General features: G+C 42.0%; 1 protein-coding gene across 1 annotated transcript in view; it reads right to left on the bottom strand.

Annotated features, from left to right (window-relative positions):
* The window catches only part of LOC140731489 (uncharacterized), a 137357-nt gene that overhangs the window by 52588 nt on the left and 68939 nt on the right, over nucleotides 1-15830 (bottom strand). Inside the window, exons 17-23 of the mRNA XM_073052964.1 lie at nucleotides 13176-13208; nucleotides 10822-10920; nucleotides 8898-8972; nucleotides 6025-6120; nucleotides 5290-5358; nucleotides 3330-3404; nucleotides 453-548 (exon numbers count right to left, since the gene is read on the bottom strand). Coding sequence (XP_072909065.1) covers nucleotides 453-548; nucleotides 3330-3404; nucleotides 5290-5358; nucleotides 6025-6120; nucleotides 8898-8972; nucleotides 10822-10920; nucleotides 13176-13208 — 543 coding nt within the window. The remainder of the gene's footprint in view (nucleotides 1-452; nucleotides 549-3329; nucleotides 3405-5289; nucleotides 5359-6024; nucleotides 6121-8897; nucleotides 8973-10821; nucleotides 10921-13175; nucleotides 13209-15830) is intronic.

Below are 15830 nucleotides of genomic sequence, written 5' to 3' on the forward strand. Positions count from 1 at the left end.
TCACAGTGATTTGTCATGGTCTAGGGAAGGGTTTTCCAACCATTTTTATGTCATGAATCAATGAAGCAAGGAGTCTGTGGACCCAAGCTGGGAACACCTAGTCTATGCTATCTCGATTCACTCCTGCTTCAGAAATCAGTTCTCATGTGGATTCCACCTTGTTTAGACTACATGACTGATGGCTAGGTCACTCCTTCACTGAGTTGTTCACCTAACAGGCTAAGCAAAGAAAGAGCAAGAAGATTTATAAACAGCTCTCTCAAAGCACAAGCTTGTGGATCTGCAACAATCTTCTCATAGTGTCTCCAAATCTCTTGCTAAACAAAATTAGCATAGAAACACAGATCAACATTGCTTAATGTTGTTCTGCCAAAACAAAATCTACATTGAAGACACTACTGCATAGAAGCCAAATATTGTTCTTGAGACACTTTTCATCAGAACATACTCACGCAATGCCACGGGCTTCATCCTCCTGGGCAAAGGAGCTGAATACCTAGTGGGTGTCTGGAAATTTGCTGGTGTTGAAGATGATATGTTTGCTAAATCTGTCGGAAAAGAAAACAAATGCTCAATCCAGATTCGACATATCAATAAGTGTAAACATGGACTTTGTTGAATATTTCATTAATGGATTAACTTGATTCTATTCTACCCCTCCTGGTTCAGTCCCTTCCCACCTACATTCATGACACTTCTCATGCCCTCCATCTTCTCAGTAACTTTCAGTTCCCTGGCCCTAACCACCTATTCTTCACCATGGATGTTCAGTCCCTATACACTTCTATCCCCCACCCAGAATGCCTCAAACCCGTCCACTTCTTTTTTGACAAAAGAACCAACCACTCCACCTCCACCACCACCCTCCTCCATCTGGCAAAACTGGTTCTCACCCTGAACAATTTTTCCTTCGGCTCCTCCCACCTTCTCCAAACCTGAGGGGTAGCCATGGACACTCACATGGACCCAAGCTGTGCTTGCCTATTTGTCTGAAGCCTTCCCTGGTTATAATCCCCAACTCTTCCTCCACTACATTGACAACTGCATTGGCGCTGCTTCACGTACCCATGCTGAGTTTGTCAATTTTGCCTCTAACTTCCACCCTGCCCTTAGATTCACTTGGTCCATCTCTGACAACTCCCTCCCCTTTCTTGAAGTCTCTGTCCATCTCTGGAGACAAACTGTCAACCAACATCTTTTAAAAACCTACTGATCCCCATGGTTATCTTGAGTATACCTCTTCCCACCCTATCATATAAAAACACTATTCCCTTTTCTCAGTTTTAGGTTAGTGGAGGGGCAGGTAGTGTTGAGGAAACAGGAAGGCTGCAGCAGAACTTTGACAGATTCGGAGAATGGGTAAGAAAGGGGCAAATAAAATGCAATGTTGGAAAATGTGTGGTCATGTACTTTGGTACAAAAAATAAACGTGCAGACTATTTTCTAAATAGTGAAAAAATTCAAAAATCTGAGATGCAAAGGCACTTGGGAGTCCATGTTCGGAACACCCTAAAAGTTAACTTGCTGGTTGAATCTGTGTTGAGGAAGGCAAATGCAATATTAGCATTGATTTCAAGAAGTCTAGAATATAAGGGCAGGGATGTGATGTCAAGGCTTTCTAAGGCACTAGTGAGGCCTCTCCTCGAGTATTGTGAACAGATTTGGACTCCTCATCTAAGAAAAAAATCTGCTGACATTGGAGAGAGTTCAAAGAAGATTCACAAGGATGATTCTTCGAATAAAAGGTTGTCATATGAGGAACATTTGATGGCTCTGGGCCTGTACTCACTGGAATTTAGAAGGATGAGGAGGGATCTCATTAAAACCTTTCGATGTTGAAAGGCCTAGACAGAGTAGATGTGGAAAGGATGTTTCGCATGGTTTTGGGGGGGGGGGGGAGGGTCTAGGACAAGAGGGCACAGCCTCAGGATAGAGAGGTATCCATTTAAAACAGAGATGTGGAGAAATTTCTTTAGCCAGAGGGTGGTGAATTTGTGGAATTTATTACCACAGGCAGCTGTGGAGGTCAGGTTGTTGGGTGTATTTAAGGCGGAGATTGATGGGTTCTTGATTGTCCATGGCATCAAAGGTTACAGGGGGGTGGGGGAGGTAGGCTGAGGAGTGGGGTGAGGAGGGGAAAAAAAATCAGCCATGATTGAATGGCAGAGCAGACTCGATGGGCCAAATGGCCTCATTTTGCTCCTATGTCTTATGGTAATTCTCTGACTCCATGTCCCTTTCCAGTAGTGCATTCCCAATTCCAAATATCATCTTTGGCATGAATAAATTCTCAATCAAATTCCCTCTAAACCACCCAACCCCTTACCTAAAACAACACACACAAAATGCTGGAGGAACTCAGTAGGTCAGACGGCATCAAGGGGAAGACGCTAGAATAAAAAGGTGGGGGAGGGGGAGGAAACTAACTGGAAGGCGATAGGTGAAGCCAGGTGGGTGGGAAAGGTCAAGGACTGGAGAAGAAGGAATCTGATAGGAGAGGAGAGTAAACCACAGGAGAAAGGGAAGGAGGAGAGGGGGAAGTAAAGGGAAGGTGAGAAGAGGTAGAAAGTCAGAGTGGGACAAGAGGCAGGGGGAAATTTTGTTTATCAGAAGGAGAAATTGATCTTAAACCTATGGTCTCTTATTTTATATCCAAATAATTTGCTTCTACCTCCGCTAGAAAAGTCTCTACAAAAAAAATCTTGCCTCATCTTTTAAATTAATAACCATACTGTTCTGTTGGAAAACCCCCTGACTAATTTTAAGAAAAAGAAGCTGAATTCTCCTCGGGTTCTATGTTTATCACTCTGGTACTTCATTAAAACAACTTCATTGTTAGTAGTGAAATGATGAGTGCAACAATGATCAGTGTCCAATTCCGTCACTGTCTGCAGGGAGTTTGTACATTCTCCCCCGACTGTGTGGATTTGCTCTGGGTGCTCTGGTTTCCTCTCACATACAGAAAAGTCGTGTGCATCCTATGTTGGCACCAGAAGCATAGTGACACTTTCAGGCTGCCCCCAGCACATATTCGGACAGTGCTGTTTGCTGCTGCAAATGATGCCTTTCACTATATGTTTCAATGTTTCAAACTAATCTTTAATCTTTATCTTTGATATATCTCTCAGGATCCTTTGTGGCAACTTGTTTGCACAAATTGGTATTATCAAAATTTTCTATTAAGTTGCAAGTACTTAATTAACTGTGAAGCACAGGAGAAAGGTGTATCGCATAAAGGTAATCTTTTTCTTTCAACATCCATTTCCAAAGCTACACTATAATCTGCCTTCAATTTTTTTTGAAGTTATTTTCTCTTTTTGTCTACTTACCCCAAGTCCCAGAGTATCTGGTCAAAGGCCTGGAACATGTATCATCATATGATGAAGGTGAGAGATTTGACGAATCTGTTATAACCAAATAAGTTGTGCAAAGTATAAGTCCATTACAGTATTCTTAAGCGCCTCGTAAATCACAAATCAGCAATTAATGACAAATGCTGCTCTTAATTCTCTCAAGATTTTTATGGCTTTATTCAGAGTAAAGCAGTAAAAGCCAAGCCAAGACAATCCCTTGTACATTATTTGAAGGGAAACCCAATTTCTCCAAGTTTAGATTCATGGAAATAATTCATTGTAACAGCACAGAAGGTACCCAATCTAACCATTAAGTCCCACATTTGATAAGGTCCCACATAGGAGATTGGTGGGTAAAATCAAAGCTCAGGGCATCGGGGGGAAGACATTGACATGGATAGAAAACTGGTTGGCAGATAGAAAGCAAAGGGTAGCGGTGAATGGGTGTTTCTCGGAATGGCAGGTGGTGACTAGTGGGGTGCCACAGGGCTCGGTATTGGGACCACAGCTGTTTATAATTTACGTCAACGATTTGGATGAAGGCATTGAAAATAACATCAGCAAATTTGCTTATGATACTAAGCTGGGTGGCAGTGTGACATGTGATGAGGGTGTTAGGAGAATTCAGGGTGACTTGGATAGGCTGGGTGAGTGGGCAGATACTTGGCAGATGACGTTTAATGTGAATAAGTGTGAGGTTATCCACATTGGGAGTAAGAACAGGAAGGCAGATTATTATCTGAACAGTGTAGAGTTAGGTAAGGGAGAAATACAAAGAGATCTATGAGTCCTTGTTCATCAGTCACTGAAGGTGAATGAGCAAGTGCAGCAGGCAGTGAAGAAGGCTAATGGAATATTGGCCTTTATTACAAAGGGAATTGAGTACAAGAGCAAGGAAATCCTTTTACATTTGTACAGAGCCCTGGTGAGACCACGCCTGGAGTACTGTATACAGTTTTGGTCTCCAGGGTTAAGGAAGGACATCCTGACTGTACAGGAAGTGCAGCGTAGGTTTACGAGGTTAATTCCTGGGATGTCTGGACTGTCTTACACAGAGAGGTTAGAGAGACTGGGCTTGTACACACTGGAATTAAGGAGATTGAGAGGGGATCTGATTGAAACATATAAGATTATTAAGGGATTGGACAAGATAGAGGCAGGAAATATGTTCCAGATGCTGGGAGAGTCCAGTACCAGAGGGCATGGTTTGAGAATAAGGGGTAGGTCATTTAGGACAGAATTAAGGAAAAACTTCTTCTCCCAGAGAGTTGTGGGGGTCTGGAATGCACTGCCTCAGAAGGTAGTGGAGGCCAATTCTCTGGATGCTTTCAAGAAGGAGCTAGATAGGTATCTTATGGATAGGGGAGTCAAGGGATATGGGGACAAGGCAGGAACCGGGTATTAACAGTAGTTGATCAGCCATGATCTCAAAATGGCGGTGCAGGCTCGAAGAGCCGAATGGTCTACTTCTGCACCTATTGTCTATTGTAAATGCCTCCTCCCTACATGACAAACAATTCAGCTCAAAACAGTACAGAGCAATCTGTTAGAAGAAAAAGGAGAAACAAAAAGCAGGAAGCCATATCCCCTAAGGACCTCTATTAGCACTATGTTATGTGCCAAACATCTTTCGTCACCTGTAAGAGTTACTAAGGTGATGGTGTCTTAAAGCCTTAACATCCTTCCTATAATGGGGTGACCAGAACCGTATACAATACTCCAGATGTGGCCTAACTGGAGTTTTATAAAGCTGAAACATAACTTCCTGGTTTTTGAACTCAATGTCTTGACTAATAAAAACAAGCATTCCATTAGCCTTCTTAACCACCCTATCAACCTGAGTAGCCACTCCCAGGGAGCTAGAAACTTAGACCCTAAGTTCCCACTGTTCTGTGCTGTTAAGGGTCTTGCCTTTAGCAGGTTTTTTTCTACTTACCCTTTCTAGAAGTATTTGCACTTGAGCTTAGGGGATATGTCAAATAGTCTGTATGTGACCTTCTCGGGGCTGACAGTTTGCCATGCAACAAAATAAAACAAAGAAAATGTTACTGCTACATTAAAAACACAAATGCCAAAATTAGATCGCTGTTTGCAGTCTCAATCAACTTACTTTGACAAGTCGATAAATAAGTTTTAACTTTATTAATTACATCAAAAATGAATCTGTTATGAAGAAACTTCAAAGTAAACAGCTTCAAATGTTATAATGATTATAGGTATCACAGTGATTGGTCATGGTCTAGGGAAGGGTTTTCCAACCATTTTTATGTCATGAATCAATGAAGCACGGAGACTGTGGACCAAAGCTGGGAACCCCTAGTCTATGCTATCTCGATTCACTCTTGCTTCAGAAATCAGTTCTCATGTGGATTCCACCTTGTTTAGACTACATGACTGATGGCTAGGTCACTCCTTCACTGAGTTGTTCACCTAACAGGCTAAGCAGAGAAAGAGCAAGAAGATTTATAAACAGCTCTCTCAAAGCACAAGCTTGTGGATCTGCAACAATCTTCTCATAGTGCCTCCAAATCTCTTGCTAAACAAAATTAGCATAGAAACACAGATCAACATTGCTTAATGTTGTTCTGCCAAAACAAAATCTACATTGAAGACACTACTGCATAGAAGCCAAATATTGTTCTTGAGACACTTTTCATCAGAACATACTCACGTAATGCCATGGGCTTCATCCTCCTGGGCAAAGGAGCTGAATACCTAGTGGGTGTCTGGAAATTTGCTGGTGTTGAAGATGATATGTTTGCTAAATCTGTCGGAAAAGAAAACAAATGCTCAATCCAGATTCTACATGTCAATAAGTGTAAACATGGACTTTGTTGAATATTTCATTAATGGATTAACTTGATTCTATTCTACCCCTCCTGGTTCAGTCCCTTCCCACCTACATTCATGACACTTCTCATGCCCTCCATCTTCTCAGTAACTTTCAGTTCCCTGGCCCTAACCACCTATTCTTCACCATGGATGTTCAGTCCCTATACACTTCTATCCCCCACCCAGAATGCCTCAAACCTGTCCACTTATTTTTTGACAAAAGAACCAACCACTCCACCTCCACCACCACCCTCCTCGATCTGGCAAAACTGGTTCTCACCCTGAACAATTTTTCCTTCGGCTCCTCCCACCTTCTCCAAACCTGAGGGGTAGCCATGGACACTCACATGGACCCAAGCTGTGCTTGCCTATTTGTCTGAAGCCTTCCCTGGTTATAATCCCCAACTCTTCCTCCACTACATTGACAACTGCATTGGCGCTGCTTCACGTACCCATGCTGAGTTTGTCAATTTTGCCTCTAACTTCCACCCTGCCCTTAGATTCACTTGGTCCATCTCTGACAACTCCCTCCCCTTTCTTGAAGTCTCTGTCCATCTCTGGAGACAAACTGTCAACCAACATCTTTTAAAAACCTACTGATCCCCATGGTTATCTTGAGTATACCTCTTCCCACCCTATCATATAAAAACACTATTCCCTTTTCTCAGTTTTAGGTTAGTGGAGGGGCAGGTAGTGTTGAGGAAACAGGAAGGCTGCAGCAGAACTTTGACAGATTAGGAGAATGGGTAAGAAAGGGGCAAATAAAATGCAATGTTGGAAAATGCGTGGTCATGTACTTTGGTACAAAAAAAATGTGCAGACTATTTTCTAAATAGTGAAAAAATTCAAAAATCTGAGATGCAAAGGCACTTGGGAGTCCATGTTCGGAACACCCTAAAAGTTAACTTGCTGGTTGAATCTGTGTTGAGGAAGGCAAATGCAATATTAGCATTGATTTCAAGAAGTCTAGAATATAAGGGCAGGGATGTGATGTCAAGGCTTTCTAAGGCACTGGTGAGGCCTCTCCTCGAGTATTGTGAACAGATTTGGACTCCTCATCTAAGAAAAAAATCTGCTGACATTGGAGAGAGTTCAAAGAAGATTCACAAGGATGATTCTTCAAATAAAAGGTTGTCATATGAGGAACATTTGATGGTTCTGAACCTGTACTCACTGGAATTTAGAAGGATGAGGAGGGATCTCATTGAAACCTTTCGATGTTGAAAGGCCTAGACAGAGTAGATGTGGAAAGGATGTTTCGCATGGTTGGGGGGTGGGGAAGGATCTAGGACAAGAGGGCACAGCCTCAGGATAGAGAGGTATCCATTTAAAACAGAGATGTGGAGAAATTTCTTTAGCCAGAGGGTGGTGAATTTGTGGAATTTATTACCACAGGCAGCTGTGGAGGTCAGGTTGTTGGGTGTATTTAAGGCGGAGATTGATGGGTTCTTGATTGTCCATGGCATCAAAGGTTATGGGGGGGTGGGGGAGGTAGGCTGGGGAGTGGGGTGAGGAGGGGAAAAAAAATCAGCCATGATTGAATGGCAGAGCAGACTCGATGGGCCAAATGGCCTCATTTTGCTCCTATGTCTTATGGTAATTCTCTGACTCCATGTCCCTTTCCAGTAGTGCATTCCCAATTCCAAATATCATCTTTGGCATGAATAAATTCTCAATCAAATTCCCTCTAAACCACCCAACCCCTTATCTAAAACAATACACACAAAATGCTGGAGGAACTCAGCAGGTCAGACGTCATCAAGGGGAAGATGCTAGAATAAAAAGGTGGGGGAGGGGGAGGAAATTAACTGGAAGGTGATAGGTGAAGCCAGGTGGGTGTGAAAGGTCAAGGACTGGAGAAGAAGGAATCTGATAGGAGAGGAGAGTAAACCACAGGAGAAAGGGAAGGAGGAGAGGGGGAAGTAAAGGGAAGGTGAGAAGAGGTAGAAAGTCAGAGTGGGACAAGAGGCAGGGGGAAATTTTGTTTATCAGAAGGAGAAATTGACCTTAAACCTATGGTCTCTTATTTTATATCCAAATAATTTGCTTCTACCTCCACTAGAAAAGTCTCTACAAAAAAAAATCTTGCCTCATCTTTTAAATTAATAACCATACTGTTTTGTTGGAAAACCCCCTGACTAATTTTAAGAAAAAGAAGCTGAATTCTCCTCGGGTTCTATGTTTATCACTCTGGTACTTCATTAAAACAACTTCATTGTTAGTAGTGAAATGATGAGTGCAACAATGATCAGTGTCCAATTCCGTCACTGTCTGCAGGGAGTTTGTACATTCTCCCCCGACTGTGTGGATTTGCTCTGGGTGCTCTGGTTCCTCTCACATACAGAAAAGTCGTGTGCATCCTATGTTGGCACCAGAAGCATAGTGACACTTGCAGGCTGCCCCCAGCACATATTCGGACAGTGCTGTTTGCTGCTGCAAATGATGCCTTTCACTATATGTTTCAATGTTTCAAACTAATCTTTAATCTTTATCTTTGATATATCTCTCAGGATCCTTTGTGGCAACTTGTTTGCACAAATTGGTATTATCAAAATTTTCTATTACAGTTGCAAGTACTTAATTAACTGTGAAGCACAGGAGAAAGGTGTATCGCATAAAGGTAATCTTTTTCTTTCAACATCCATTTCCAAAGCTACACTATAATCTGCCTTCAATTTTTTTTGAAGTTATTTTCTCTTTTTGTCTACTTACCCCAAGTCCCAGAGTATCTGGTCAAAGGCCTGGAATATGTTTCATCATATGATGAAGATGAGAGATTTGACGGATCTGTTATAACCAAATAAGTTGTGCAAAGTATAAGTCCATTACAGTATTCTTAAGCGCCTCGTAAATCACAAATCAGCAATTAATGACAAATGCTGCTCTTAATTCTCTCAAGATTTTTATGGCTTTATTCAGAGTAAAGCAGTAAAAGCCAAGCCAAGACAACCCTTGTACATTATTTGAAGGGAAACCCAATTTCTCCAAGTTTAGATTCATGGAAATAACTCATTGTAACAGCACAGAAGGTACCCAATCTAACCACTAAGTAAATGCCTCCTCCCTACATGACTGTGGTGAACTACATATACCTGTCTGGACTGCTCCTGTGGCTCCTCCCACAGACCCCTGCTGACTGCTCCTGTGGCTCCTCCCACAGACCCCTGCTGACTGCTCCTGTGGCCCCTCCCACAGACCCCTGTATAAAGGCGACTGAGGCCTGTTGCCCAGCCTCATTCCCCAGGATGTAGTGTTGTTCATTCTTCCAGTCAATAAAAGCCGATACCTCACTTCCTACGTCTCAGCGTGAGTTATTGATGGTGCATCAATGACAAACAATTCAGTTCAAAACAGTACAGAGCAATCTGTTAGAAGAAAAAGGAGAAACAAAAAGCAGGAAGCCATATCCCCTAAGGACCTCTATTAGCACTATGTTATGTGCCAAACATCTTTTGTCACCTGTAAGAGTTACTAAGGTGATGGTGTCCATCAACTTCCATCTGCCATGTATCATTTAGGCTGTTACTGGAAATACTGCATCTGCAACATATCCAATTTTACAATGTTGTGGGAGAGACTGCACAAGCTTAGTGATATTGCTGACCAGGTAAAGGTTGCTGTAGGTTACTGAGAGGATGCAATGCTGGACTGAGAAGTTCGATCAGGAAAAGTGTAAAAGTGATTCAATCTGGATGGTCAGATTTGAAGGCAAAACACAGGGTTAATGGCAGGATTCTTAATGGTGTGGAGGAATAGAGGGATCCCTCAGGGTTACTACACGGGCTGATAGATTGGTTTGGAAGGTGTATGGTATGTGGTCCTTCATTAATCGGGGATTGAGTTCAGGAACTGCGAAGTAACATTGCAAATTTATAAAAATCTGGTCAGACCACAGTTGGAGTATTGCATTCAGTTCTGGTCACCACGTTACAGAAGGGTGTGGAAGCTTTAGAGAGGGTGCAAAGTTGATTTACCAGGATGCTATCTGGATTAGACAGCATGTCTTAAGATAGGTTGACTGAGCTACAGTTTTTCTCTATGGAGAGAAGGAGGGTGAGAGACAACTTGATAGATGGGTATAAGATGATAAGAGGTAATAATAAAGTGGCTATACAGAGACATTTTCCCAGTGTAAAAATGGTTAATACAAGGCAACATAACTTTCAAGTGTTTGGAGGAAAATATGGTGGGAGAAATGTAGAGATAGGTTTTGACACAGGCAGTTGTAGGTGTGTGGAATGCGTTGTGCCGGGGTGATGGTAAAGGCAGGTACACTAGGGACATTTAAGAGTCTCTTAGATATGCTCATAGATGAAAATAAAATGGATGGCAATGTGGGAGGGAAGGGTTAGATTATTAGAGTATGTTAAAAAGTTCACACAACATCAGTCTGTACAGTGCTGCTACTCTTCTAGCAAAGCTGAGTGATGATTATCCTGGCATGCTATTGCATTCATTGCAGCTCCTGAATTTATCAGTCCACACTGTATCTTATTCTTCTGCCCCCTGACCTTGCTACAAATCCCAGAGGTCTCTTTTCTCCAAACATTGTGAAGTATGTGAAAGTCGTTTTTTGTCATGAAAAGCTTGTTCAAAATCACACAACACCTTGAAGTTCTATGTTTGTAATACCAACCATATGTGGCATTATTTGGGAGGAACACAGAATCATCTCCATAAGACACATCCTTTAAGTAATCTCCCAAGTAGTCATCATCATACGAAATGGTTTGATCTGTTATTAAAAATTAGAAAAATCAGGTTTTTAATAACCAACTTTTCAAACTGAAAGACTTTCCATTATCAAAAGATTAAACCTATTGTTTCTTATGAAGTAAGAATATGACTATATGAAGTACTTTCATATTTGCCACTTCAACTAAACTATACTATCAAATTTATGGATGCAGTTACATAAAGGAATTTATCATAACATTATTGGAAAAAATCTCACAGAATATCACAAAAAAACAGAATGGAAATTAAACACTCAAGATTAAGTCTGCATCCGTTCTGTGGCTCTATTTATCTGGATATACTTGCATTCCTTTCTTAACTTATCCTCTTTCTCTTAGATGCATCCACAATGCTTTCCTCAGACACTCTACTTGATCGAGAGCATGGCCCCAAGAGCCGGAGAGCATCTTTCAATTAAGTTAAAACATTTTTCAATAACAATTGGAAAGCAGCATTCTGTCTCTTCCTCATAAATTAATTCATTGTTTTAGAATTGTTATGCAGACAGTTCCAGGTCTTTCCCAACTCACTCTATTTTGAAGAACTGTAAGGGAGATGACACATTGGCACATTTGGCTTGAGGTTGACAATGAAGCTTGAAACCTGTGGTCGATTAGAAGACTGAAATTTAAAGCCTGATGGCTGAAGCTCTGGGTCTCTGAGTCTGAAGTCCACCAGGGAAGTCTCCAGTCAGCTCAAGTCTGCTGGAGGTCTGGAAGCCTGTCCTAGTGTTGGAAGATTGTCTCTGTGGGTGGGTAGGAGGGAGGAAAGGGGCTTGTTTTGTTGTTTTTTTTTACTTGCTGTGGACAACAAAATGCTGAGCATTGTGGGTATGCTATGTTGGCTACGGAATGTGTGATAACACTTGTGGGCAGTACATCATTAGGATGTGCTGGTTGTTAACGCAGGCGACATATTTCAAAGTATGTTTCAATGTACACGTGATAAATAAACTTGAATCTGAAATCTTTGAATCTGAAATCTAAATTTCAAAATCTGAATTAAAGCAGCTCTCTATGAGAGGTCTCAGGCAAGGGTCAGGAATCCCATACATAAACGTTTCCTTTCCTACCTCTGCCTCAATGTCGTTGATGCCCTCAAATCCCACCAAACTCTCTGATCAATCCTGGAAACATTGAATTCCTGATGGGTACTCAAGGCCTCAGCCCCAGCTCTGACAGTTGACAGACTCCCTTAGCCTCCTGGGTCCAGACTGATCCCAGAGCTACCCATCATCTACCTTTGCTCATTCCACAATGGCACAGCAGAAACAAAAGAGGGCCCTTTTGCAACAATTGACAACTACGCCTTCCAGTTTTGTTGAATTTTGCTATGGTAAGCTCAAACCCAGAACAGTAATTGGCATGATACGAGACTGCTCCTTTGGTGTATCTCAACACATTGGAGTATTGTGTGCAATTTTGGGCCTCTTATCTAAGATATAATTTGCTGGCATTGTAGGGGTTCCAGAGGAGGTTCAAAAGAATTATCCCAGGATTGAAAGGGTTAACCTATGAGACACATTTGACAGCTCTGGGCCTGTACTTGCTGTTGTTTATAAGAATGAGGGGTTGATAATACTGAAACCTAGCAAATGCTGAAAGGCATAGATAGAATGGACATGGAGAGGATGTTTCCTATAGTGAGGGAATCTAGGACCAGAACAGAAGGATGTCCCTTAAGAACAAAAATGAGGAAGAATTTCTTTAGCCAAAGGGTGGTGAATCTGTGGAATTCATTGCCACATACGGTCGTGGAAGACAAATCATTGGGTATATTTAAAGTGGAGGTTGATAGGATGTTGATTAGTCAAGGCATCAAATGTTATAGGGAGAAGGCAGGAGAATGGGGTTGAAAGAGTTAATAAATCTCCCATCACTGAATGGCAGAGCAGACTCAATGGGCTGTATGGCCTAATTCTGCTCCTATGTCTTAAGGTCTTAGATTGAAGAATTTTTAGACTCTTGTTCCTTCAGCATGTCTCCAAGTCACAGATCATCTGACAGTGTTAACCTTGTCTTGTCAACTCTGATTGCAAGGTTTCTGCAGTTACCATTACCAAGCAGTAGCCTGGCATCTACTCATCTTGAAGGGTTGACCTGGTTGTGAAATATTCTTTGCTGAACTTGAAGCAAAATTCAGAACCATGCTGTTCAGTTTCACAGTGTTGTTTCAGTAAGACTCGGACTTCTTCCACTAGTTCTCCCGTAACTTAAATGCCTTTCAGTTAATGTTTCTCAAAACTGTACTTACTGCACGTGTTTGAACTGGAAGACAAATCGAAGTCTGTCAAGAAAGAAGAGGTCACAATTGAATTTAGTTACTGGTAACACAGTTAAATTGCCAATAGCAAACATATTTCATCTTGTGGACAGAAATCTCAGACCTTCAATAAGGAGAAATGGAAATGTGGCCATGATCCCACTGAGGAGCACAATGGGCACAAGGTCCTCCTCTGTCTCATTTAGTTTCCTGATCCTACCTTGGGGGTTTAGATTATTATATCATGCATACATTGCAACACACACACACACACACACACACACACACACACACACACACACACACACACACACACACACACACACACACACACACACACACACACACACACACACACACACACACACACACACACACACACACACACACACACACACACACAAAATTCTGCAGGAACTCAGCGAGTCAGGCAGCATCTATGGAAATAAACGAACAGTAAACGGTTTGCGCCGAGACCCTTCAAGGAGACTGGAAAGAAAGGGGGAAGACGCCAGAATAAAAAAAGTGATGGGAGGGAAAGGAGGACTAGCTAGGAGGTTATTAGCAAAACCAAGCAGGTGGGAAAGGTAAAGGGCTGGAGGGAAAGGGCTCTGACAGGAGAGATGGGCCATGAGAGAGAGGGAAGGAGGAGGGGCACCAGGGGAAGGCGATAGATGTAAGAGGCCAGAGGGGGGATTAGAAGAAAAGGGGAGGAAAGGGATTTTTTTGATACATACATTGGTTTTCAGTGAACATATAACACTACAGCACAGTACAGACCCTTCAGCCCACAATGTTGTGCTAACCTATGATGTAACAAACCATCCCCACCCACATAGCCCTCCATTTTTCTTTCATCTATGTGCCCATCTGAGAATCTGTTAAATTTCCCTAATGTATCTACCTCTATCACCAATCCCAGCAGCACATTTCATGCAGTTACCACTCTCTGTGTATAAAACCTACCTCTGATACCCCCACTCCAATCACCTTAAAATTATGTCTCCCTGTGTTAGCCATTACCATCCTTGGAAAAATTCTCTGTCTGTCCACTCAATCTATGCCTCTTATCATCTCAGCAACACCATCTGGTGAGATCTGACTGGGGGATCCTTTGTCCAGCACCTTTGCTCCATCTGCAAAAAGTATAATTCCTGGTGGCCAAGCATTTTCATTCCTAACCCCATGTCAGTCTGTGGCCTCCTTTTCTGCCACAATGAGGCCACCCTCAGTGTGGGGGAGCAACACCTCATGTTCCATCTAGGAGCCTCCAACCTGATGGCACGAACATCAATTTCTCCTTCTGCTATTTTTTCTGGTTTTCTTTTCCCCTGTCCCTTCCCTTTTTTCAGTTCCTCACTCTAGCCTCTTACCTTTTCTCCTCACCTGCCTATCTCCTTCCCTTTCTTCCATGGCCCACGCTCCTCTCCTATTAGCTTTCTTCTTCTTCAGCCCTTTACTTTTTCCACCTATCACCACCCAGCATCTTATCTCAATCCCCCCTCCTCCTCCCACCTGGCTTCACCTACCCCCTTCCACCTCCCCACCCTCTTATTCTGGCATTTCCCCCCTTTCTTTCCAGTCCCCATTGATGGGTCTCAATCCAAAACTTCAACTGTTTATTCATTTCCATAGATGCTGCCTGACCTACAGAGTTCCTCCAGCACTTTGTGCTCTGGATTTCCAGCATCTGAAGAATCTTGTGTTTGTGTTAGACTTACTGGTCTTCAGTCCTCAAACACCATTGTTGTTTCTTATATATGTATATATACATATAAAAGTACATATATATATATTTATAGGACCTTTCTGTGTAAAATGGCTCAGCTACTGTATTTCCCACATTATGTAGTAACAATGACAAAAACCTCCAAAACATAAAGCACTTTGGCATTTCCTGACACACCATATAAAGCAAGTGCTTCCTTTCTGTCACACCACAGTTAAAGGCAAAACAGCCAACTTCAGAAAATCCTTCAATTTGAAAACATAGAACAGTGCAGTAAAGGAACAGGCTCTTCAGTCCAGAACATTGTGCAGAATCAAGTAAATTAGTCATCAAATGGTCAACTATGTAAATCTATTTTGCCTGCACAACGTTCATATCTTTGCAATTCCCTCATATTCGTGTTTTTATCTAAACCTCTTAAAAATCCCTAATGTATCTGCCTCTACCACCAACCCTGGCAGCACATTGCAGGCACCCACCACTCACTGTGTAAAAAAATCTTGCCTTTCACATCTCCTTTTAATTTATCTCCTCTCATCTTAAATGCCCACCCTCTGGTAGTAAACACTTCAATCCTTCGAAAAAGATAGTGTCTGTCTACTCTATCTATGCTTCTTATAATCTTATAAATCTCTATCAGATCTCCCCCCAGCCTACGCTGCGCCAGAAAAAACATTCCAAAGTTGTCCAACCTCTTGATATAGCACATGCCTTCTAATCCAGGCAGCATCCTGGTAAACCTCTTCTGCTCTCTCTCAAAAGCCTTAACATCCTTCCTATAATGGGGTGACCAAAACCGTATACAATACTCCAGATGTGGCCTAACTGGAGTTTTATAAAACTGAAACATAATTTCCTGGTTTTTGAACTCAATGTCTTGACTAATAAAAGCAAGCATTCCATATGCCTTTAACCAC

This window comes from Hemitrygon akajei, chromosome 8, assembly GCF_048418815.1.
Source record: "Hemitrygon akajei chromosome 8, sHemAka1.3, whole genome shotgun sequence".
NCBI classification, from domain to species: Eukaryota; Metazoa; Chordata; class Chondrichthyes; order Myliobatiformes; family Dasyatidae; genus Hemitrygon; species Hemitrygon akajei.